At 35.2% G+C, this 26,967-nt stretch overlaps 3 protein-coding genes across 4 annotated transcripts; 1 reads left to right on the top strand and 2 right to left on the bottom strand.

Moving 5' to 3' along the window:
• Nucleotides 1-4,492: 4,492 nt before the first annotated feature.
• Nucleotides 4,493-13,149, bottom strand: LOC306881194 (inositol-3-phosphate synthase 1-A-like). Its single transcript, XM_079435143.1, has 11 exons — nt 13,027-13,149; nt 12,703-12,826; nt 12,367-12,528; nt 11,127-11,256; nt 10,854-11,047; nt 9,376-9,525; nt 9,072-9,287; nt 7,916-8,080; nt 7,237-7,350; nt 6,191-6,408; nt 4,493-4,978 (listed from the first exon to the last, which is right to left on the bottom strand). Exons 2-11 carry the CDS (start codon nt 12,814-12,816, stop codon nt 4,783-4,785), a joined length of 1,659 nt encoding a protein of 552 aa, XP_079291269.1. The 5' UTR covers nt 12,817-12,826; nt 13,027-13,149; the 3' UTR covers nt 4,493-4,782.
• A 5,229-nt stretch (nt 13,150-18,378) lies between these two features.
• On the top strand, nt 18,379-20,352 carry LOC306880921 (ankyrin repeat domain-containing protein 34B; the record flags this gene model as incomplete). The annotated part of the gene is made up of 2 exons (XM_079434727.1): nt 18,379-19,135; nt 19,949-20,352. The coding sequence occupies 2 exons, from the start codon at nt 18,379-18,381 to the stop codon at nt 20,350-20,352; spliced, it is 1,161 nt and encodes a 386-aa protein (XP_079290853.1).
• Nucleotides 20,353-21,020: 668 nt separating this feature from the next.
• On the bottom strand, nt 21,021-26,967 carry LOC306880827 (uncharacterized protein). 2 transcript variants are annotated; one of them, XM_079434600.1, is made up of 2 exons: nt 26,643-26,949; nt 21,021-23,570 (listed from the first exon to the last, which is right to left on the bottom strand). In XM_079434600.1, exons 1-2 carry the CDS (start codon nt 26,899-26,901, stop codon nt 22,891-22,893), a joined length of 939 nt encoding a protein of 312 aa, XP_079290726.1. In that variant the 5' UTR covers nt 26,902-26,949; the 3' UTR covers nt 21,021-22,890. The 2 variants fall into 2 exon arrangements, with proteins under 2 accessions (XP_079290726.1, XP_079290727.1); XM_079434601.1 differs by having other exon boundaries at nt 21,022-23,567; nt 26,643-26,967.

Genomic DNA, 26,967 nt, shown 5'->3' with positions numbered 1-26,967 from the left:
TCCTCAACCATCAAAATTCAAACATCAAAAGAAGCTGGTTTGCTTTATCCAGCCGAGAAAACATAGTTTGTATATCATAGAGACAGAAAACTCTTGGCCCAGTTGATTTTCAACCCAAGACGCTGTAGGTGGCAGAGCAGCAGCGACCTGTGAGCGATGAGTTCCCGTTCTGATCTGGCTAAAACCAGCCAATCGTCGAAGTAATTTAGGATGCGGATTCCCATCTGCCTCAGAGGAAACAGCTGCATCCATGCACTTCGTAAAAGTGTGAGGGGCCAGGGACAGCCCAAATGGCAAGCCTGTGAATTTATAGGCCACTCCCTCGAATGCAAATCTCAAGAACGGTCTGTGATGGGGGGCTATTTGGATATGTAAGTACGTGTCTTTCAGATCCACAGACAGAAACCAGTCCTCGGCACATGTTTGTGTGAGGATCTGTTTCAAAGTTAACATCTTGAACGGCCATCGCATGAGTGAGCGATTCAGATGTCTGAGATCAAGAATTGGCCTGAGCCGTCATCTTTCTTGTAAACGAGGAAGGAGCAGCTGTAGAAGCCTGACTCGCTGTTCACTAAAGCAGAGGTCCCAACCACCGGGTCGCGATCCACTACCGGGCCATGGAAGAATTGCTACCGGGTCGCAAGAACATTCTGGGAAAAATGTGTATAGATGTGACGCTCCATTATTTATTGTATGTTAATGGTTGTTCCAATTATTCAGTGTTTTTCATTGTATGCGATTGATATGGAGTAGCAATTTGAAGACTTTGTGTTAAATTAGTAAATCAAAGATTGCGCCGATATGTCAAGTCACTGTTATTTATGCTGCCCTTTTAACAATACAGATTGTGTCAAAGCAGCTTTACAGTATCAAATAGGAAAATAGTGAGTCAGTAATGCAAAGGACAATAGTAAACACTCAATTTTCAGTTAAAGGCAGATCATCATTGAATTCAGTGACGTCATCATAAAGTTCAGTTCAGTTTAAATAGTATCTGTGTAATCAAGTTGACGATATCGCTGGAAATGAAGTGTCCCCAACTAAGCAAGCCAGAGGCAACAGCAGCAAGGAACTCTAAAACTCCATCGGTGACAGAATGGAGAAAAAAAACTTCAGGAGAAACCCAGTTTTGGCCCGCTGGCCACCTGTTGCTGACCACTGTTCTAGGTATTATCAAATTGCCAGAGTTTTGAGAATGCAGCGGACGTGGAGGACTATAATGCGATATGAGCTTGCTTAAGTACTGAGGTGCTAAACAATTCAAGGCTTTATAAGTAATTAGCAAGATTTTAAAATCTATACGAATTTTATAGTGAACCAGTGCAGTGTTGACAGAACCAAGCTAATATGGTCATACTTCCTGGTTCTAGTAAGAATTCTAGCTGCTGCATTTTGGACCAGCTGGAGTTTGTTTATTAAGCGTGCAGAACTACCACCAAATAAAGCATCACTATAATCTAACCTTGAGGGCATGAACGCATTAATTAACGTTTCTGCATTTGACATGGAGAACATAGCTCGCAATTTAGATCTATTTTTTGAGATAGACAAATACAGGTTTACAAATGCTAGCAACGTGGCTTTCGAAGGAGAGATTGCTATCAAATAGCACACCTTGGTTCCTGACTGATGACGAAGAATTTACAGAGCAGCCATCAAGTTTTAGACAGTGTTCTAGATTATTACATGCGGAGGTTTTAGGTCAGATAATTAACACTGTTTTTTCATAATTTAGCAGTAAGAAATTACTCGTCATCCAGTTTTTATATCGACTATGTATTCTATTGGTATGTTTCGTCGGGCCGTGAAGAAATATAGAGTTAAGTATCATCAGCGTAACAGTGAAAGCTAACACCATGTCTCCTAATAATATCTCCCAAGGGTAACATGTAAAGCGTGAAAAGTAACGGCCTTAGTACTGAGCCTTGAGGTACTCCATACTGCACTTATGATCCATACGATACCTCTTCATTCACTGCTACGAATTGATAGCGCTCAGATAGGAATGAGTTGAACCATGCTAATGCACTTCCACTAATGCCAACAAAGTGTTCTAGTCTATTCAAAAGAATGTTGTGGTCGATAGTGTCGAACGCAGCGCTAAGATCCAGTAGCACTAATAAAGAGATACAACCACGATCAGATGATAGAAGCAGGTCATTTGTAACTCTAATGAGATCTCAGTCTCAGATACGGTCTAAATCCTGACTGGAAATCCTCACAGATATCATTTTTCTCTAAGAAGGAATATAATTGTGAGGATACTACCTTTTCTAGTATCTTTGACAGAAAAGGAAGATTCGAGATTGGTCATTAATTAACTAGATCTTTGGGGTCAACTTGTGTTTTTTTTTTAAAAGAGAGGCTTAATAAGAGCCACTTTTAAGGTTTTGGGGATATATCCTAATGACAATGACAAATTAATAATTCAAGGTCTTTTTAGAGATCTTTCTTTTCCAATCTCCTGTCACTGAGTGGATCTTTGTAAAAACATTTGTAGGTAAACAGTGCCTAAATAAAAAAACAATTAAAAAATTTGAGTTTCATTTTAGATGGAGCCTATTTCTGTGCCGTTTTGTAACTGATATTCCCTGGAAGAAAGTTTGGTCATTACCTCACTAATACTTTATTACTAAAAATAATTAGAGAAATTACATTTAAGTTGATTCATAGATTTTCAGATAAGTGCTCCCTTAAAAGACTTAAGAATGATAATAATACCAACTGTTCTTTCTTTTTTAGAAAACCCTGAAACCTCTTTACATTTATTCTGGAATTGCTCTTACACATCATTTCGGCGTGACATTCTTGATTTTATCAAATGTTATGTGAATATTAATTTTGAGTTTACTTATAGAAATGTAATTTTTGGTTTTCATGAATGTGAAAACAATGTGATATTTCATAAATCTTATTTTCCTGTTAGTTAAATATTTTATTCATTAATGTAAATTTTCTAAATGCAAATTTTTTTAGATTCAAACTTGAAATGAAAATGTATTTTGAATCTATTGCATTCTCTACAAACATAAAAGCAATATGAACAATGGCTTTGCTAAAGGACTTGGCCCTTCCTCTGGACTGAAAGACTGAATGACCCTGGACTGTTGTTGTATTGTTATAATTTGACAATGATGACAATTGTTATTGTTTTTTCAAGCATTCAATAAAAAATAAATAAAATAAAATAAAAACCTCTCATCTCCCTATAGTAAGATATCCTTACTATAGGGAGTAATTACTAATATCCTCCTGAGACCCACCCAGCTATGGAGTTTTTGTCTCTGTAGTGGACATTATATTTTAATTAATTTCTCTGAGATTTTACATGCCACAGTTTGTTATAAGTCTGGATGTCCTTAAGAGAAAATTCTGGGCTGTTCAGAGATACCAAATGATTGGATGTTTCACCATGACCACTCCCTCTCCTTGCTCTTTAAAGATGGCTGACATAAATCTAGTCATAAATTTGTACATCCTAATGGAAATATGATAATATTTTGTAATTATCATATAAATCTGATTAATTTTCAAATTGTGTGTCATAAATCAACATCTCAGGAAAATGTTATGGGGTTTCAAATCAAAATATGACTTCCTGTTATGAAACAGGTCATCATTTCATTTCATAGAGGATGCCAGGACAATAAGCATGCATTTGGGAGACAAAACAATTCAATAAGAAAATTAATTATACATCTGTATTTTTTTTTTATGAAATATTAGATATTATTATGAAAATCTGGCCAATTATAACTCCCATTACTACACTTATTTTTTCAACATGCTGTCCCAACAGCACTTTAATATGCAAATTATATACAGTGTACAGATAAAATTGTGTTTTAATGTTCGATATCCCAAAAATCCTGAAACCTAAAAATTGATTTTGAATTGAATTATGTAATTTTACTTTTCGAAAAATTGAGTCCTGTTGTCCTCTAGCATAAGATATGGTTAAAATATAACTTTTCAAAAAAATGTTATTTAAAAAAATAAATAAAAACAATTCTTATGCTCTAAGCAATGTAACGACATGGAAAAACTACTAAATTCACTAAATTTAATTTTTCTGGGTCTCAGGAGGATATAGCATGACTTATGATGAATTTCTTTCACATTTTAAGTTCCCGGTATCCTCAAATAATTTGCTACTGTAATTGGTGCTGTTTCTTATATTCTACAGATTTCTTTATTCCATCCAGCTGGGCCTTTAAAATGTAGAAAAAAAAATTAAATCAATTTTATTTTAAGAAATTGTTGTTAAATTGAATAAGGTTCATGATTTAAATTAATTAGACATACTTTTTGATTATTAACATTTAATTATCAAAACAAAATCCAGAGTAAAAGCGAAATTTACCGATATAAAACCGATATTTCAGTTTATGTGTATGTATATATATATATATATATATATATATAAAAATTGTTAAAAACATTACAATTGAATACATACAAATGAAATACAAATGAAAACCATCCAACCATAAAAATGCAAAAATTCTCACTATTCAAGAATTAATTAATTTTGTTCAACAAACAAAAACAATGAGTTTCTAAGTGCATCCATGTACAAAACGTGGAAAAAAATCCACATCAGGGAATGCACAGATGAATATTCATACACAATTACAGTACTCGCTAAACAATAACAAGTACTCAAGTGCAAATGCAAAAATAAAGCAAGGCTATATGCATAAGAATGCATGGATTTGACTTTAAATCAGACTTCATACGGTGCACTCAGTAGTAAACATCTAGCTGGTCTTATGCGAGTTTTTACGAGATTGTGTGTTGCAGCTTCTCATGGCCATTAATGTCGATGTATTTGGAAGACTGATAGCTGTTGAAGCACTCGATCTTTCCGTTCATGAGGACGGGATGATGGATGCGGTTTTCCTCTGAATGCATGAAGCTCCTCTTCATCTTGTGCTCCAGCTGCATGTGATTCTGCGGCGGCAGGCCGAGACACGCTCTGCAGATTCACAAACAAACACATTAAACAATAATGCACAATTTTCAGGGGAAGTTGCTAAAGGAATGTCAATTTGTTGCTAGAAGTTGCTAAATGACGTTATGATGTTATTGCACGATGATGCAAAATTGTCACGGCATCAAATCTCAGCAAAAATATATTTTATATATGTTCATTTATATTTGTTTGTAAAATGATATAACTGTACAATATATTAAAATACAGTTATTTATATTTCAAATACTACATTGAATTATTGAACACTTACACTTTAAAAAAAATCTATTTAAGTTTTTTTTTTATTAGCTTGTAAATTAGTAAAACTATACATTCTGAACATTTATACTTTTAAGCAGTGTATTAGTACTTAGTCAGTATGCTACACTCTAAGAAGAGTCTGTAAACATAGGGCACAATCTACTATGTTAATATGAAGGAATTTTCCATATTGATTTTTCACAGGTTTTTTACCTGCATTTTAAATTCTGCATTGTGTTTTCAGGTTACAGGGTTACAGGGTTACAATGGATAATGGATGTGTCTTGGAAAATTACTAGAACTTTTTCCATTTTTCTAGGTTATTTTTCTTACATTGTAGCCTACTAACTTATCAATCGCAAGTACAAGCTAACAAGGTGTATTAAAAATGAACGATTATTCAATTATTATTAAATTGAACAATTGCAAATAGCAGCTAACTTAATTCACGTGATGTGTGTACTGCTAAGCATCTTTGGTTTCCTATTTTTGTGTGATTTAGATGGAAAATGTGACATTTTATTGTTTGGGTCACTTAACAAAAGTTGCTTAAAGGTGCCAAATAAATAAATAAAAATTGCTACATTTGTTGCTAGGTGCTTTTGGGAGAAAAAGTTGCTAGGGTAGTCTGAAAAGTTGCAAATTTTAGCAACAAATTTGCTGATGCACAGACTGGTCCCAATCTTTGGAATAGCTTATCACAGCACATTAGATCCGCACCACTTTGTCCATTTTTAAGCATAAACTTAAAGACTACTTATTCTTTCTTGGTTTTAAATAAAGTGTATATATATGTGGCCTTTTTGGGGGTTTTTTCTCTTAATTGTGTTTTATGGTTACAGTGTATTTTTTGTTGTTGTTGTTGGTATTTAATTCTATCTTTGAATTGTAAAGCACTTTGGACAACGAGCATTGTAATTATATGGTGCTATATAAATAAAAATGAGGTCTGACCTCATGACGTTCTCGATGCACGCCCGCTGGCGGAAGAAGGCGTTGACCACCGGCGCTCCCTGCGGCACGAGCGGCGCTTTTAAGAGGAAGCTGAGCAGCGACAGAACGCTGTGAAAGCCCTGGAAAACCGGATCGTCCTGAGTGCAGAACGTGATTCTCTGACACAGTTCTGTCAGGATCACCAGATCCAGAATAATGGGACTGGCCAGCAGAGAGTCCTGGACACAAGCAGATGACAGATGATCAGAAAGGCATACAAAAATGTGACTGGTGCACATGAAATCCTTACATTTTTATGTTATAATAAATTGTTAAATTGTTTCATATTTTCAATTCATTAGACATGCCTTTTGATTAACATTTAATTTAAGAATTAAAACTAAATCCAGAAAAAGTAAAACAGAAAAAAAAAATTAACTTGGGAAAAACTAAACCTGAATTTAGGAAAAGAATTAAATTAATTTGACAGGGCCCTAAAAATTTAATTTTGATTAAACTTTTAATAAATTGTTGTTAAATTATATATGTTTCATGATTTCAATTAACTAGACATGCTTTTTTATTACTAACATTAAGACAGAATCCAGAAAAAAATGGAATGCAGAAAAATTGAATAAAAAAAGGAATATAAGGAAAATATAAAGGAATTTAGGGAAAAAATAAACATATAGGGACCTAAAAATGTAATTTATGTTAAAACTTTAGTAAATTATTGTTAAATTGTGTAAGCTTCATAATTTAAATTAATCTGACAAGTTTTTTGTTTACTAACATTTAATTAAACCATTAAAACAGACTCTAGAAAAATTTAATTATAAAAAATGTAATCCATCAAAATTAAAACTGTAAAAAAAAAAAAAGACGGATTACACAGAGCCCTAAAAACATCATTTTTGTTAAACTTTTAATAAATGATTCTTAAATTGTATAAGCTTCATGTTTTCAATTAACTACACATGCTGTTTGATTATCATTTAACATTTAATTGAACCATTAAAAGAGAATGCAGAAAAAGCCCAGTGTTTAGTGATCCGTGATGATCTCACCTCACAGGTGTTGTGCAGAGCGATGGTGTTTGTTCCTCCCATCATGATCTCTGAAGTGTACTCATCCATCGCACGCTTGCTGTCGCCCACATAGGGCACATATTTAATAACCACCTGTTCAGACAAACCAGTCAGACGTTATTTATGCATTGCAGCAATCTCCTGTTTGCATTTACACATCTGAGCTGATCTAATGTTTATGAAAGAAGCCTCTTCTGCTCATGAAAGCTACATTAATTTGATCAAAAATACAGTAAATCTTGTGAAATATTATTGCAATTTAAAACAGCTGTTTTCTATGTGAATATCTGTTAAACTGTAATTTATTTCTGTGATCAAAGCTATATTTTCAGCATCATTACTGCAGTCTTCAGTGTCACATGATCTTCAGAAATCATAATAATATATTGATTTACTGCTCAACAAACATTTCTGATTATTATCAATGTTGAACACAGTTGTGCTGCACAATATTTTTGTGGAAACCGTTATGCATTTTATTTTTCAGGATTCACAGATGAATAGAAAGTTCAAAAGAACAGCATTTATTTAATCTTTTGTCTCATTATAAATGTCTTTACTGTCACTGTTGATCAGTTTAATGCATCCTTGCTGAATAAATAGTTTTTAAGTCACACCTCTGAGCAGTAGTGTATATGTAATATAGTGTCAGACTCACGCAGTGGTCAGGTTTCTCCCCGGGTCGGAACAGTACAGGGTTCGACTGCACCATGTCATCCACCACGTTACTCTTGGAGATTTCTTTAGAGCGAAACTGTTGCGGCGCCGACAGATTCAGGCCGTCGTTGTTGCCAAGATGATTATAACTCACTATAGAAGTTGGCTGAAAATGACCATTTTATTTTTTTAATAATATGCAATATAAAATATTTCACATAATATAAAATATATAATATAAAAAACACAATAATAATATATAATTTATGTATTACAAAAATATAGAATATTTTATATAATAAAATAACAGAAGAAATATTTAATATTATTTTAATATTATATTGATGATTTTCCAGAATATATACCTATGGCACTTTTCATACATATTGTACAAAAATAGGGTTAATTATTAATTAGGGTTAATTATATAGGTAAGTTATCAGTGATTCAAAAACGAATGATTGTTAATCAAGAGGTCAAAATAATTGTATATGCAAAAAAAAAAAAAAAAAATTGTAATGTGATAATTTACTGTTTTTTTAAAATGATGGTTAAATGTTACAACAAGGTTCCATTATTTAATATTAGCAACAAAAACAATATTCTAAAGCATTACCCTAGTAGTTCATATTAATTTCAACTTTTACTAATAAATTATTAAAATCAAAAGTTGAATCTGTTAATATTATTTAATGGACCTGTCCCTAACATGAACTAACAATGAACTACTGTTAACAAAGATTAATAAATTAAATACTGTAACAAATTACTACTAACATTTAATTTAATCATGAAAACAGAATCCAGAAAAAATAAAAAAGGAAAAAATATAATGCATAAAAATTAAAACAAAAAATTTAATTTGGGAAAAAAATAAAACAGAAATCGGGGAAAAATAAAATGGATTTCATAGGGTCCTAAAATTAACCATTAAGACAGAATCCAGAAAAATTCAAATGGAAAAATTAACATGCAAAAAAACTGGATTAGAAAAAATAAATCGTTCTTTGTTTGCTAATTTTAGTCAATGCATTAACTACTGGGTCTTTATGGTTCAATGTTACCTAAATTATATTTGTGCATTTATTGCTTAAAATGAAATAATGGGACACTAATGCAAGTGTTAATGTTTCAGATATTTAATGTGCTTCTCTCACCTTGATTCCAGCGCTGATCAGGAAGTCCACCAGCACAGACTTGAGTTTGGTCTGTCCGGATTTGAAGTCGTCTCCACTGATGAAGACGCCGTGCTGGAGGGCCAGATCCACGGCTCCGGGGACAAATGTGTTCTGTGGCGAGCCGTTAATGTAGGCGCAGCCCTCCAGAATACTGGCCACCGCAAACATGGTGGAGGGAGACACTTCACCTCCCCTCTGAGACACAAACATCCCAGAAATCATTAATACCAGTGATTCTGACTGATTCTGATTCAGTACACATCAGTGTTTTTATCAGGCTTGCCTGAATGGTGTTGAGCAGGTTCTCTGCAGTGTCGTTGACTCCAGTAATCACGTCACAGAATCTCTCGGTGTTTGCGGTCCAGAGAACGATGACTTTATCCACGCCGCTCTTCTTTCTGAAATCACAGATATCTCTGCGGATCTGAGCCACCTAAAACAGGACACAAGAATATTAAAAACATCCTGATTTATACATTTACTCAACAAACACACAATATATATACTTATATATGTAACCCTGCAGCACAAAAGCAGTCATCAGTAACACAGGTATATTTGTAGCAATAGCCAACAATACATTGTATGGATCAAAATTATACATTTCTCTTTTATGCCAAAAATCATTAGGATATTAAGATCATGTTCCATGAAGATATTTTGCAAATTTCCTACCGTAAATATATCAAAACTTCATTTTTGATTAGTAATATGCATTGCTAAGAACTTCATTTGAGCAACTTTAAAGGAGATTTTCTCAATATTTAGATTTTTGTTTTTGCACCCTCAGATTCCAGATTTTCAAATAGTTGCATCTCAGACAAATATTGTCCAATTATATTATTTAAATATTATTTATTCAGCTTTATGATGTATAAATCTCAATTTCAAATTGACCCTTATTAATGGTTTTGTGGTCCAGGGTCACATTATATATATATATATATATATATATATATATATATATATATGGAAATGTGTATATATATAGATGTTCATCAATCAAAATGCCAAACTAAATATTATATGAGTGCAGCACATTTTGTACAATTTGTGTAAAAATGTACTGTGATTATTTACATAATATGTAATAGATCAGTCTAAAGAAAATATGGTAAAAATGTATAATAATGTTCCATTTGTTAACATGAACGAACAATGAAAAATAATTCTAAAGCATTTATTATTTATGAAATAAAATTAATTTTAGTAATTTAGTTATACTGTACATGCAAAGCACTTTCAAATGTTGTATGCATGTATGCAACCACCCAAAATGGAAGAAAATGCAATGCAACTTTATGATTCAGGCTCAAAATAAAAAATAAATAAAAAATAGTGCTGGGCAATGATTAATCACGATTAATGGCATCTAAAATAAAATATTTGTGTACATAATATTGGTGTGTACTGTATATATTTATTATGTATATATAAATACACACATGCATGTATATGTTTATATATTAAATATATAATATAAATGATATGAATATAAATATATACATGCAAATATTTTTAAAATATATACTGTATGTGTGTGTCTTTATATATACATAAATGTACACAGTACACACATATATTATATAAACAAAAAATTTTATATTCATGATTAATCGTTGCCCAGCACTAATAAAATAAATTTGCATTGCATTCAGCAATGCACAAAACTAAAATTCATTTGAACATTTTAGTGATTTAGTTAACTAATGTGAATTCTTCTTATACAGTGTTGCTGATATATTTAATACAGTTCCTCACCTGTTCTGCTTTGTTTCCTCTGATGAGGTTGTCGGCCCGCTGCTCCTGGTTAGCAGCTATGAAATCTGGGATGTAGACGGAGGGTCTGGGTTTGAGCTGGTTCATGTGTGGCCGGAGCTTCTCCTGCAGACTCCAGTCCAGAACCTGAGCGCGCTCCATGGCTCTGCCGAGGTCCAGAGACGAGATATCCCAGCCTGCGCAGATATTACAGCTTCAGTCATTACTGCACAACCACAAACAGAGCGCCAGATCACGAGAGCCTAATATATTTACCGTCAAACACAATGTCATTGGGATGCACCATCGGCAGCAGATCTCTGAAGGGAACGTAAACCTCTCCATCCGGACCGGATCCCAGACACACCGTAGATGACTCCAGCAACGAGCCGTAGTAATTCGCTTTCTGAAAGAAGGACAATACAAGATGATTCAAACAATCTCAGAACGTTCTGGCAGGGTTCTCTGGACGTTATGAACAAACGTTCTTCCAGTAACATTAATAGAATGTTCATTCAATATTATCTGGTCTTTAACAATGTTATGTTGCTTTTTAAACATTTTAGTTGGATGTTCATCTGTTTTTTAAATGTTACTTGTTTCAGAACAATCAAAAGTAACATTCCTATAATGTGTGCAAAATGATAAAAATTAAAAATGTTTGTAAAAAGACATTTTTAAGACATAAAACCTAAACCTTTTGAAATAACAGAACATTTTCATAACATAATGGTAACATTAGCAAAATGTTCTTGTGTTTGCTGGGTTATTTCAATAGGCCTAACTTATAATGCACAATTACAAAAGAATGGATGGTCTGAAATCAGATATATTAAAATAATAAAAAGCAGAAATGTCAGTTTATCCAGAAGTATCTTTATTTGATTCTACTAAAAATCATGCTGCTTTAAGGCAGTGTTGTTCACAGGTTGGGCAGAAGGGAAAATGTGCTAAATTAAATCTAAAACAAAGAGAGCTATTTTTATATAATCATGCAAAATAAATGAGCTTATCACCTTTTTTGTGCATTTAAAATTATTAAATAATACATCTATTATTATATAATAGTCAATTAATATTACATAGTAATATAGACATTTTTATATTTTTTAATAAAAAAATATATTAATTCTATTAAATATGTATTATTGTGTTTCTTGCATTATATTATATGTATTAAGTGTTTTATTATTAATATGTATTTTTGGTAATAGATATTTAGAAATGCTTAATTTTAAGACATTTTTGTCCTGTATTTAGTCACTACTTGATAGTGTAATTAGTCTGATGTTTTTATGCATTTAAAATATATTAGTCTATTTATTTATAATAGGTATATTTTATAACATTACAGTGTTTTACTGCCAAGTGTTTTGTTATTAATATGTATATTACTTATAAATGTTAATGTTTGATTTTAAGGACATTTACACTGTATTTGTGTCACTACTTGATGTCTAATGTAATGCCTGTGTGTGAACTTAAAAAGCATTGATACACTTTGCTAAATCTGTACCTTCACACCAGTCTTGTTTTTCCAGGTCAGACCCAGTTTATTGGCCAGGACCGCAGCTGTGACCGTGGTGCCGTTATTTCCACCCCATCCCACCAGCATCACACCCAGCCTGGGCACCTTCCTCTCGGTGCGGAAGGTGAACTCGGTGTTGGAGGGCGTCACCTTATTAACATAAAACATGCAAAACACTTGTTTACCAGTAGCTGCATCATACGCAGCTACCCAAAGGAGGAAGTAAATGCAACTTTCTGATTCAGACTCTGAAATATAAAGTTGCATTGCCTTCAGCATTGCACAAAGCAGAAATGCATGAGTTTAAAGGGTTGAGAGACTCACAGTGAACGCGTCTCCATCTCTGCGCACAGAGGCAGTGTGGTAACAGTAACGCGACTCGATGTGTTTCTCAGTGTATTTCACATCGGCGCTGTTGATACGAACTTTCACAGGCATGATAAACAACCTGCAACAATGACAGAGACGATGCAAACTCATTAATACCACCGATTTTTGTTCATTCCAATTCAATAAACATTTGTGCAACATGCATTAATGAAATACAGCCTATTGCATTTAATATAAGCCTATTATTAAATAATATACTAATAGGCTACTATAAGATACAACATAACATAATAAAACTGTTTTTAGGACCAGACATACCTTTATGATATTCTCCGAGCAGAAGGAAATTGATGAAGGTTGCAGGCTTAAGACTTTCAATTAAAAGACTTGAGAGGTATCTCTAAGTAACGCTAGTTACAGGTGGTGCACCTTCCGCGTCTCCGGTTCCGTCTGCCGGTGCGTCGCGCGCCGCTCTCGCTTTATCCGGCGGAGGCGGAGTTACCAAAGCCTTCTCGATTTTTCCACTCGTGCACCAAAATGTGAGGATGAATGGATGCTTCTGGAGTCTGGAAGACAAAAGCTGACCGAATCCGTTCGTGCAGTGAATTGATATCAGGGAACAATCTGGACTGTAAGATGCACGTACGAAACGATTCACGTAAATGCATTTAATGGTGCAACAAGAAATGCAGTTTCTTGATTAGAACGCTTTGTGTAAGTTTAACCCCTTCACATGCAAAAATAATCATTTATATTCAATATATTTTATTAATGTTTAATATATTTTATATTTAATTTTTAATAATAACATTCATTTCTCAGCAGCATTTGTAATCCTTGCATCAAAAGTGATGCAAAATTGTAGCCTATAATTCTAATATTAAGCATTTAAATATTTAATATTTTTTTATTTATTTTATGCATTTATATATTTTATTTATTTAACGCATAGTAAAAAATATTATCAGATATTAAATATGAGAGGACATAATCTAAGCAAAACTGGGGAAAACATTAAATTCTCAGCATTTCCTCACATTAAAAGGGCACAATTTCGATGCGTTGCAAACTAATAAATAAATAAAATTAATTTCTAAACAGCATTTGTAATCCTCGCATCAGAATGCATTGTTTCTAATGTCTTTATCACATGATATCTGGTCATCCAGCCCTAGACAGGAATTGTGTGAAGGATCAGGCATGTAAACACATTTCAAAACAGATAAGAAAAATGTTGTGTCTCTGCTGAGAATCCAAGGACATTTTTCAAGCACTTTGAGACAGTGGAAATGTACCGAGTTAGTGAAGGACAATCAGACTGTTCTAGAAACTCAAGGTTCCCACAGACTGTGGAAAAATACTGATAGTGTTGAGAAAGTTCCTTCCACTTTTTCTCAAGACTGTCGGTATGTTGACTTGCTTTTGTTTCTGTAATCAGACGGCGTACATATATACATATATATATGTTAACAGTACTGTGTTATTAAAGATGCATGAGTGAGTGTTAGAGCTCAAACATCATCTACTGCAAAACATCCACTATACTGCCTGTTATATCACCTCAAATAAAGACGTGAAAAAACAAAACAGAAATGCATATACTTTTTATGCATAAGTTGCAACAAAACTATTTGATTCGGAAATGTCTGAAAAAAATCAAAATTTGGTAATTATAGACTAGAATCTTTTAATTTGCATCAGCAATTGATTCAGCAAACAAATTCAGACGTTCATTCAATAAACAGTGATAATGTGGAGGTGGAAATGTACAAATTTGCTGCAGAAACAAATATTTTCACTTTTTTGAATGCAGGTGTGAATATATTTATAAACAGTCATTTTTCAAGCTGTTTTTCCTCAGCAGGGATGATACTGGTACTTTTCCCCTAGTGTGATCAAAAACAGTATTTCAGGGGTCTTGCATGGATCTATTGAACACAAAGTCTGCAAAACATCTGTATATTTGATTCTGATGTAATGGGATCAGTATATTTAACAGCTGTGGCGGAGAATGAAATATTTTCTTTAAAAGACTGATAATGGAAGTGTTAGGTATTTAATTCCTATTTTATTCTCTTAAAATAATATGCTGATGTTGACATATATATATATATATATATATACTGTATGTCCTGCGTGTGCTTATGGCTCTATGAAGGTCAAGGGTATTTTTACACAACAGGCCTGAGAGGAGACTGGAATGAGTGCCATGAACCCCGTAGCCATACTAAGGCCATGTAGAAACTGCTTATCACATGATTAAATAAACTCAGGTTATGAAACTGGGAAAACTGTCAGCTGCAAGTCAGGCCATTATGAACCAATCAAATTGTTATTGGTTGCTTTAAACATGATCATCGAGTATAAATGTGTGTATTTTTCTGGTCAAGGACTTTCTCTGAAAAAAGTCCAGGAAAAAGTCAGCTGGACAGGACTAAACCTAATTTATGAACCTCCATCACTTGCTCAGTACTGTACAGTCAAGTGGTTCAGGCTGTAGGATTGCTGAAGGACTAAAGAAAGGTTATCAGCAGGATGGTATAAAACTGTACATTTCTTGTGTATTACCACCCTCTCCCACTTATACCAACGACGGAAATAAGCGCAGTTAGAATAGCTAAATATGTGGGAGAGCGTTGCTATTGAGTGACTATATTGTATTGCAACAGGTAGCACTTTAATGTTAATGTTGACTCAAGACTAGTTAGCACTTAATATATAATTGAAATGGTTTAATAACAGTATTTTTTTATGGTTATGGGGGGGGGGGAAGCAGACCCCCAAAGTACATGTTGGTCTTCAGGAATGCCAAATGGACCTTTTGTTACTCAAGATATGTTTGGGACAGGAAAGCAAAAGTCTTTGATTATTTTTGACCCTACACATTTGTTTAGAGCTGTTTTTTCTTGTATACGGTGCTTGATTTGTGCAGATTTCTCTCCTGATTCAGACCAGAACACTTTTTCACTGGAGGAAGCATTATAATGGATTGTGGACTCGTATATTTTAGTTAAAAACATCTTAATGCTGGATTTGTTTCAGCTTTTGTCTTCTCCAGATGTTAACTGATGGACTGGAGTGGAAGAGACAAACTCATCCTGATCTTGGATGGTCTTAGTGTGAGTACATTTTCATTTTTGGCTGAACTATTCCTTTAAGTCAGATACAATTTGTTTAAAATGTCTATTAGAGCTGACCAGTAAAGACTGGTACTCTTCAGTGCGAGTGACACACGGAGGGCACACACACACACAGACACACAGACACACACACACGCACACACACACACACACACACACACACACACACACACACACACACACAGACACACACACACACACACACACACACACAGACACACAGACACACACACACACACACACACACACACACACACACACACACAGACACGCACACACGCACACACACACACACACACACACTCTCTCACACACACACACACACACATTCATCTGTTCACTGTGTTTCTCTCTTCACTTCAGCAGCAGCTCCAGGTCAAGGTGCAGCTCGTGTCGGAGGATCATCTCAGCCAAATCTGCAGGTACATTACATTATAATTAATATAATAAATAATTATATATGAAATATCTTTACTTTAAAAATGAAAAAATTGCATATTATAATCAGTATGTGCATTTATGGACACAATGTGCTAAAAAGTAGCAACGATTATCAAGCAAATAAGGGCTTGAAGAAAAATATTCTTATAAACCTGTTTAGGACAGTAAAGACTAAAACTACCGTGCGCCATGGACGAGACTGTGTACAAACTATTCATCAGCTATTTCATCAATTCTGCCAATAGAATTTTTGCATGCGGATGTTGTGCATGTTCAATCAAACTGACAGAGATATTGAAGTTTGGAGATTATCATAAGCCATAATCTGTCCGTTAGTACAGTTACACAGTGTTCTTACAGGAGCGTCAGCAGCTGCTTTCAAGCTCTGTTGTGTTTTAAAATAGAGCGCACACCTAAAGAGATGAAGGCATTTCAAAGCTGTGATCTGATGCTTTTGTTGTGCCGCCCTTCGACATTTCAATCGGAGATCATTTAAACCTTTCAACACTGTTGCTAACCCTATTCATATGTGTTTCCATTTGTGTCTGATGAGCAGTAAATGTTTCATTTGCGCTGGGTTAAACAAAAAATATAGTCAAATTAAACATTATTTTTGCAGTGCTTGCAAATTAAATTATATGGAAAACCCATTTCCACCAGATAAGAAAAAAAAAATCTTTCATAATTATGACAAAAGTCAAAATAATATATATACAATTATGAGATTATTACATACTAAATCATTAATATGACATAAGAAGTCAATTGCCAGCTTTGTCATAATTTGTCATAAGTCTTAACTGACTTAGTATGTCATTGCTATCTCAATTATGAAATTATTGCATACTAAGTCAGTTATGAGGCAAGTTATATTTATGGCTTACTAAGTCAATTATGACAATAAAAAATTATGACATTTAGCCATTTATGCCATCATTTTGATTATGTCAGAATTATGACTTATCCCATAAGTTTGACTTTCTCACAATTATGACTTTTACTCATCATGACTGTCACAGTTTTGACAATTTTGTCTTTTTCTCATAATTTCGACTTTTCATCTCATGAGATGACTTTCTCACAACTGACATTCTCATAATTTCATATTTTTGTCAATTATTACACGTCGTTTTTATTTGACACTTTTTTCATAATTTTCAGATTTCACTTTTTATGCAATAAATATGACATTTTGTCATAAGCTGGACTTTTTATTCTAATTTATCAAACTTGCATTTATCTCAATTCCAACTTTATAAATACCATAATTTTGACTTTATCTCATAATTCTGTAGAATTTTGACTCTTTGACTTTTAAACTCTCATAATTTAAATATTTTATGTCATAATCTAAAATTAGAGATAGAGTCTTGGGCTGGCCAAAATTATTAGAACACTTTTGCTGGAGTGTGTCAGAAGGAAATATCAGTTTACATTTCCAAACATTCATTTAGCCATTAATTGTAATAATCCAGTGAGATTTGAGATCTGATCTGATCATCATCAGTCTGTCTGAATGACATGAAGAAACAGAACAAACTGAGACAGACTCAATCCAGAAGAACTGTGTCTCCAAGACGCTTCAAGAAACCTCCTGCAAAGCTACAGATCTGTTAAAAGATTTAGGCACTTGTGTAAAAATACTGTAAAATGAGGATGCTGTCAAAATATTGTCATAAATAGATTTTCTTTATCTATTAACTAAACTAAATCAACATTTGGTGTGAGCATGCTTTGTGTTTAAAGCAGCTTTTGTCCTCGGTGCATTTGAGCAGAGTTTCTCAGGAGCTTTGCAGGAGGTTTCTTGAAGATCTCTGTGTGGAGCAAACAAGAATCTCACTGGATTATTACAATTAAAGGCAAAATGAATGTTTGGAAACGTAAACTGATATTTCCTCCTGACACACTCCAGCAGAAGATAGAAATAACTGACTTTTTTAGCTGCTGAAAATACTAGTGTTCTAATCATTTTGGCTGCCCACCACTGTATAAACCTGCAATTGCAAGAAAAAAACAAGAATTGTGAGAGAAAAAGTTGCTATTACATGTTTTAAGCTTGAACTGACGGTGATTTTGCTTTGACGCAGTCATGACAGAGTCACCGGATTACCTGTTAGACGGCAGTCCGCTCATCAGCGCCGCTCAGCTGGGAAAACTGCGCTTGGTTCGTCTTCTGGTGGAAGGAGGAGCGCAGGTCAACGAGAGAAACCAGCGAGGAGAGACGCCTCTGCTGGCCGCCTGCCGAGCTCTGCGGGGTGATCAGTCCGGATCCAGCATGCTCAGACTCATTCAGTATCTCCTCCACAACCAGGCCGACCCGAACATCCAGGACAAGACGGGCCGCACAGCTCTGATGTACGCCTGCATGGAGCGCGCCGGGCCGGACGTGGCGTCGGCTCTGACCGCGGCGGGTGCTGATCCCAGTGCAGAGGACTACGCCGGAGCCTCGGCCCTCGTTTATGCTATTAACGCCCGCGATCAGGACACACTTACAGTGCTGATGGACGCCTGCAGAGCTCGGGGACGAGACATCATCATTATAGCCACCGATCTGAGCTGTGACCCGAACGCCCCTCCGTCGCCCGACAGCTCGCCCGTCTCCTGCATGTCGCCCTCCGACATCGAGCTCAAGACCAACTCTCCCAACTCTGAGGGCGAGAACATCTTTAACTTTCGAGGAGGCGGGCAGGCTTCTCCTGTCCTTCTGAGGAGCGAGACTCACTGCCGGCAGCGTTTGCGCTCGGAGCCTTGGCTGGCCATCCAAAACCTGGCGCATCTCAGCCAGAGCTACGAGAAAAACACAGAAGAGGAGGAAAACCAAGAGGATGGGTGTTCTCTTCCCTCCTGTGAGTTACAAAAAAATGATTTCTTCTTCTTTTAACTTTATTTTTATATAATAAAGCAAGATACAAACAATGAACTAAACAACCCTTGACGAATATTAATTTATACTAAATACTATAGTGTTTTTGAACAATACTATTGTAAAGTAGCCTACTTGATTAATTTGATGTGGTAATTAGTGCTAGCATCCCACCTGGAGGGTAGAAACTCAGGGTTATCTGCTATGGACATAGCTCTTGATAAGGTTGCCACTCCTCTTGTTTTTTGTTTTTTTTTAACTGTTGTCCAAACTCTTAAGAGTTTGCTTAACCCAAATATATATATTAATTTTTTTCTGAGATTGGGGTGTATTAAAGCCCAGGTGAAAACATTGCACTTCCATAATATACCTAAAGTGCTCTATTTTCACACACTAATTTTGTACTTAATTGGCCTATTAGAAAATATTGATTTTCTCAATATTTAGATTTTTTTTGCTCCCTCAGATTCCAGATTTTCAAATAGTTGTATCTCAGACAAATATTGTCCTATCATAACAAACCATACATCAATGGAAAGATTATTTATTCAGCTTTCAGATGATGTATAAATCTCAATTTCACAAAATTGACCCTTATGACTGGTTTTATGGTCCAAGGTCACAATTAAGTTTAACTGAAGAAGTACTAAAGAATAATTTTTAGTACATTAAGTACAAAATTAGTGCGCAATATTATTGCACATTATGGAAGTGCACCTGGGAGACTAGTGCTGACAAAAGGGCATTTGATACAGAGCCCCGTTCCATGTTAACCCATCCTATTTCCAAAAAACAGATTTGAAGTTTAAATCCGAATCAGAGCAGCTGCAGAGCAGAAGAAACACGCTTCCAGATCTTCTTCAGCCGCCGGCCCTTAAACTCACGTTGTCTGGATCCGACACTCACTTGCACCGGGATCCCTGCGCTTCCAGGTTCCCTTCCATCTACAGGAGCAGTTCTCTGCTGCTGGCGCCTCCCGACGGGCTTCACGAGCTCCACACAGCGAACAGAAAGAAGGAGAGAGCTCACGGCGGATTCTTGCCTCCTCTTCCCGGTGTTTCCGTGAGGAACGTGTGCAGAGATCCCATCCCAGCCTCAGCTCCTCTCAGACGGGAAGCTCACGGTCCGTCCCGCCGTCACTCGGTTCAACTCGAGCAAATAACACAGAAGGAAAGCTCGGAGACGCTCTACCTGTTGTGAAGTGTCTTCCAATAACACCAAGACAATTACACTTTCGGAACAGTAAGATTTGTAATGTTGTTTAAAGAAGTCTCTTCTGCTCACCAAGCCTGCATTTATTTGATACAGCAAAAACAGTAAGATTTTGAAATAATTTTACCATTTAAAATAACTGTTTTCTATTTGAATATATATTTGAAAATACATTTTAGCATATATTCACATAGAAAACAGCTGTTTTAAATAGTAAAATATTTCACAGTATTACTGGTTTTGCTGTATTTTGGATCAATAAATGCAGACTTGGTGAGCAGAAGACAATTCTTTAAAAAAACATTAAAGATCTTACTGTTCACTGGTTGTGTACATATCATTAATACACTGTTTTAGAGAAATAAACAAGAAAAAAAAACAGCATTTGATTAGATCATTATGTTCAACTTCTCAGCTTTTGGTCATAAAAATAAAGTCACTAAAGAAAGCAGACAATTAAATCACTTGAACCTGTAAAACACTGTGTTAGGAAGATAAATACATGGGAAAATCTTGTTTAATTGCTGGTTGGATGTTATTAATAAAAACATTTTGCATCTAAAAACAGTTCATTGTGTTCAACTTCTTAGCTTTTGGTCATAAAGCCACCAAACAACTTGGACAATTAAATAACTTGAACCAGTAAAACGTTGTTTTAGCAAGAAAAAATTATGGAAAAAAATAAACACAGGTCTTATTGCTGGTTCATTGTTGTTTAAAAAAGTATTTTGCAGCTGAAAACATGCAGCTCATTTTACTTCCGTAATTTGATGTATTTCCGAGTTAAATGCATCAATAGGATTTACAATCATATTTAAATGCATATAACGTATTTTTCTTGCATGAATACTTACATTAAGACAGCGAGGTCATACAGACAATAAACAAAGCTGTTAATAAATCTGAATATAAGAGTGTTTAATGAGAAAAAAACTAAATGTGAGGCAGTAATGTGAATGTGGAATTACTGAAAGAACATTAAAAACATAACACTAAAAATGACATCAAGTCATATTCATCAATACAGGTTTGATATTAAAGATGCTCTCTACAGGAACTCATGCTGAATTTAACCCTGGGTTAACAGCTTTAGTAAAACTTGGGCCACTTTTTATCCCTGGGTAAAGCAAAGTTTCACAACTGCAACTTGAAACCTTAAAATCTGAACTGCGGCCCAATAAGATGAAACAATGTTGCAATAGACAGACAGAGAACCAATCATAAACTCCACAGCACTTACCTCATTAAATATTCATGAGCTCTGTATAGTCAGAAACAATCGTGCATCTGCTAGAAACCAGTAAAAAAGTGCAGCTGTGTTAACTGGAGTAAAGAAGAGAGTATTATTTCAGCTGCATGCATCAGAAGAATCTAATGGATGAGCGGTTATTAAAACGAGCTCATTAATATGCAAAGATGCTCATGAACTCAGGAATTACAGATCAAATCATGATTACCCAGGGTTAATTCAGAACATTATGTGAACACATATGGACAATTTCATATGTGAAAATGAAAATCCCATTATAGTGATAAAAAATATTAAATATTACACTCATCAGATTTCAGCATCAGGCCGTTTCACGCAAGTAAACTGCAACAACACACTGAAAGAAATACTGAAAATAAAGGATTGTGGGTCACAATAAATATTTCCTTTAAAATCAGCCGTAAATGATAAAATGGGCATCAGGATTAGAAGTGTTATTATACTGTAAAGACAGATTTTTGGAAGTTGTAAATATTAGTGGAGTGCGTTTTATAATACCTCAGAATTTCAGAACCTCAGAGTTTCATTTAAATGCCATTTCTTTGTCATTAAATTTACATGCAACTTCTGAGTAAAAATTGTTTCAACGCCATTTTTTACCTTAACTTTTCTCCCCAGTTACTATTGTAGTTTTTGAAATAATTTCTTTTTATATTTTCTGTTTTCTTTTGTATTGTAGTTAAAGTTGCAATCATTTTTGTGTGTGTATTTTGTCATGTTTTAAATGTCTTTTTTATTTCAGTTTTAGTTATTTAACAGTTAAACTAAATAAAAATGACAAATGCTGCCTTGGCAACTAGCTAAAATAAAACATTTTATTTCAGGTAGAGTTTATTTCAAGTAATGAAATGTTATTTTTTTTACAGTTTTAGTTTACGATAACAACCCTGATGCTTTTAAAACATTTTATTTCTGTTAATGTTTATTTAATTTCAAGTAATTTAAATTAATTTATGGTTTTATTTTTAAGTTAACGATAATAACCCTGAACGAGATTTTCGATGGGAAGATTTATCAAAAATATTTCAGTAAAAGTTTCTCTTAAAAGTAAGGAAAGCTGTTTTATGGTTTTACTTTTAGATTTATCTATATTAACCATAGGCTTTGGGCAATTGTTGCGAACGTGATCAAGACGTTATTTTCACGTTACATATTAGCAAATGTGTCAAACAGGCCGTAAAGCAGAACTCTTTTACAAGACAGAATTTAATAGCAAAACAGTTACAATATGCAGAAAGCGCTGGGGTCGGCGTTCTTCATCTCGGTCCGCTGTGCAGACGCATGTGTCTGAGACAGTTGTCCTGTCTGGAGAAGGTTTTCCCGCACAGCTGACAGCGGAAGGGTTTCTCGCCCGTATGCACTCGTCTGTGTGTGATCAAACGCATCCGTTGCGTGAAGCCCTTCCCGCATTCCTCGCAGCAGAACGGTTTGGGCCGCGAGAACGAGAATGCCGTGGAGTCGCTGGATCCGGATGAATGCTCCTGTCGAGGAAGATTCGATCCGTACTCAACGTCTCCAGAAGCGCCAAAGCCGAACGAGAACAAACCGGATGAAGCCTGAGCCCCCGGATCCTCCATCATCATCATGTACGGATCTGGAAACATCTGGGAACGTTGCTCTAGCAGACTCTCCGGATCGTCGAACGCTTTCGAACTCCACAAGTTTCTGTCGTCGCGACGGGTTTCGTTCTTCTGCTCTGATTGAACTTGATTTAGTTTCTGATCCACAAGTTCTTCCACCTGTTCGATCTTCATCTCAAACTCCAGGCCGCCGAGCTCCTCTTCCTCCGGTTCTGGTGAATGCGTGACAGGATCCTCTCGCTTCAGCTCCGGCGCGTGGGAATGATGAGGCTTCTCCTCGGTGATGATGAGATCCTTCACCGAAACCACCTTCTCCTGACTGTGATCATCAGGCTGTGAATGAGCCGATACACCTGCTGACAAATACAGGCGTCAATAAGAGGATTTACTTAATGCAACAAAACTAATAGTTCCAGCTCTAAAGTCTATATGTGACTCTGCAGCACAAAACCTTAAGTCTTAAGTCGCTGGGGTATATTTGTATAGCCAACAATATTGTATGGGTGAAAATTATTGATTTTTCTTTTATGACAAAAATCATTGGGATATTAAGATCATGTTCCATGAAGATATTTTGTAAATTTCTTACCGTAAATATATCAAAACTTCATTTGAACAACTTTAAAGGAGATTTTCTCAATATTTAGATTTTTTTGCTCCCTCAGATTCCAGATTTTCTAATAGTTGTATCTCAGACAAATATTGTCTGATCATAACAAACCATACATCAATGGAAAGATTATTTATTCAGCTTTTAGATGATGTATAGATCTCAATTTCATAAAATAGACCCTTATGACTGTTTTGTACGGTGGCCGAGAGAGCTCAACGCGCTGCAACTTCAGAAAACACATGCAAATAGAAAAAAACACCAGCAAATCAAGAAAACATCTTCATTTTGACAGCAAATGCGCTGCAAACCCTCAACACATGCAAATTAAGAAACGCCTGCAAACCCTCAACACATGCAAATTAAGAAACGCCTGCAAACCCTCAACACATGCAAATTAAGAAACGCCTGCAAACCCTCAACACATGCAAATTAAGAAACGCCTGCAAACCCTCAACACATGCAAATTAAGAAACGCCTGCAAACCCTCAACACATGCAAATTAAGAAACGCCTGCAAACCCTCAACACATGCAAATTAAGAAACGCCTGCAAATCCTCACAACACATGCAAATTAATAAACGAGCTGCATGGACCACAATGGAAATGTTTCAAGGGGACCCAAAAAAAGTGACGGACCAGCTGGGATTTGCTTATTGTGCAGTGGCTATTGGTTGAGTTGTTGGTGAATTGAAAGGTGAGTGTTTTGTTGTTGTTGTTGTTTATTTTAACACCCTGATTACATGATTTATTTGTCTTTTGGATATTATTAGATTTAGGGGGGGAAGTCGTGGCCTAATGGTTAGAGAGTCAGACTCGTAATCCAAAGGTTGTGGGTTCGAGTCTCGGGCCGGCAGGGATTGTAGGTGGGGGGAGTGAATGTCCTGCGCTCTCTCCACCCTCAATACCACGACTGAGGTGCCCTTGAGCAAGACACCGAACCCCCAACTGCTCCCCGGGCGCTGCAGCATAAATGCTGCCCACTGCTCCGGGTGTGTGTTCACGGTGTGTGTGTGTGTTCACTGCTGTGTGTGTGTGTGTGTGTGTGTGTGTGTGTGTGTGTGTGTGTGCACGTTGGATGGGCTAACTTTAATATCCTCAACTAAATATAATTTCAAGGTTAATGAAAATAAATTTGCAATGCTTCATTAATTGTTAAAACCAAGTCAAAATAAAAATGACAGTAAGAATAATATTTAAAAATTTATTCAGGCCCTTTTAGTAGGCTAATGGCAGAAAGGACATTTGCATGTGTCGTGAGGATTTGCAGCTCGTTTCTTAATTTGCATGTGTTGTGAGGATTTGCAGCTCGTTTCTTAATTTGCATGTGTTGTGAGGATTTGCAGCTCGTTTCTTAATTTGCATGTGTTGTGAGGATTTGCAGCGCATGTGTTGTCAAACTGATGAAGATGTTTTCCTGATTTGCTGGTGTTTTTTTCTGTTTGCATGTATTTTCTGAAGTTGCAGCGCGTTGAGCTCTCTCAGCCACCGTAGTTTTGTGGTCCAGGGTCACATATCCATATTATTACATCAAGATGCAACAAATCATTAGTTTAACGAACTATATTACTTAGTACAACAAAATCTGATCATCATCATCATTATTAACACTCTATGGTTTTTGCAACACTGGTGACTTTTAATATATTTACATAAAAAAATAAAGATGATAAAAACACAATTGATAGAAAGATAATGAATTGTATTGTTTTATTTGTTTTATATAAATTATATATTAAAAATTATATAAACCAAAATATATTTTATTATACTCAGGTAAAAATATATATGTAATAAAAAAAAACAATAATAATAATAATAATAATAAATATATATTAGTGCTGTCAAACGATTAATTGCATCCAAAATAAGTGTTTACATAATGTGTTTACAGTGTATATTTATTATGTCTAAATAAATACAGTATATATTTTGAAAATATTTACATGTATATATTTATATTCATATAATTTGTATCAAATGTATTTAAAATATAAACATAACATTTTTCTTAAATATATACATGCGTGTGTGTATTTATATATACATATAATATGTAAACAAACTTTATTTTGGATTACTTTTAATTTAATCGTGATTAATCATTTGACAGCACTAATAATATATGTATGTATGTGTGTGTGTGTATATATATTATATATATTAGTACTGTGCTGAATAAGCTATTTCACATAAAAGATGTTTACATATACTCACACAAGTCAAAATAATAACAATTTATAAAAAAGACCTCATTCAAAAGTTTACATACCCTTGAATCCTAATACTATGTGTCATTTCCTGGATGATACACGACTGTTTTTATATTTAGTGATAGTTGTTCATGAGTCCCTCGTTGGTCCTGAGCAGTTCAACTGCCTGCCTGAAAAATCCTCCAGCTCCTGCACAATCTTTGGTTTTCCAGCATCTTCTGCATATTTGAACCCTTTCCAACAGTGACTGTATGATTTTGAAATCCATATTTTCACACTAAGGACAATTGAGGGATTCATACACAACTATTACAAAAGGTGAAAACATGTACTGATGCTCAAGAAGGCAAAACAGTGCATTAAGAGCCAGGGGGTGAATACTTTTGAACAGGATGATGATGATGAGTAAATTCTCCTCATTTTGTTTAACGATCATATTTTTTCATTTAGTACTGGACTCCAGAAGCTACATACTTACTTACATGTTTAAGTAAGTAAAATAAGTACAATTTACCCTAATCATCCAATTAAAAACAAGTTTAATGCGTTGTGTGGACTTCTTGAGCATCAGACAGTACATGTTTACAATGAAATAAAGCACACACCCAGCAGGACTGCAGGCTCACTCGTGTCCATGATCTCCACCTGTACGCCGATGGAGCATCTGTCCGCAGAGAGTCTCTGTAGCTCGGTCTCAGTGAGCAGCAGCCGCGTCTTCAGTCCCCGGATCTCCTCGTTTCTCCTCCGGATCTCCTGATGAAGAGCAGCAGCGTCTTCCTCCAGCAGCTGACTGATCTCCGCCACCGCCGCCTTCGCCAGCACGTCCATGATCGCGGAGATCCGTAACCTCGCTGCCGAGCTCATCTCGCTGCTAAACACTCTGCGCTTATATTACTAGATAGAAAACACACCAGAGTCCAGATGAGGGGC

Source organism: Barbus barbus (assembly GCF_936440315.1).
Source record: "Barbus barbus genome assembly, chromosome: 15".
Lineage (NCBI taxonomy): Eukaryota > Metazoa > Chordata > Actinopteri > Cypriniformes > Cyprinidae > Barbus > Barbus barbus.
This window is presented reverse-complemented; position numbering and strand designations above follow the sequence as displayed.

Coding starts and splice junctions, on each gene's coding strand:
- LOC306881194 (XM_079435143.1), bottom strand. CDS start 12,816: ATGCCTGTGAAAGTTCGTATCAACAGCGCCGATGTGAAATACACTGAG. Junction 11,048..11,126: donor CAATGACATTGTGTTTGACG/GTAAATATATTA, acceptor ATATCTGCGCAG/GCTGGGATATCTCGTCTCTG. Junction 4,979..6,190: donor TGCATCGAGAACGTCATGAG/GTCAGACCTCAT, acceptor GTGAATCTGCAG/AGCGTGTCTCGGCCTGCCGC.
- LOC306880827 (XM_079434600.1), bottom strand. CDS start 26,901: ATGAGCTCGGCAGCGAGGTTACGGATCTCCGCGATCATGGACGTGCTG. Junction 23,571..26,642: donor TGAGCCTGCAGTCCTGCTGG/GTGTGTGCTTTA, acceptor TGTATTTGTCAG/CAGGTGTATCGGCTCATTCA.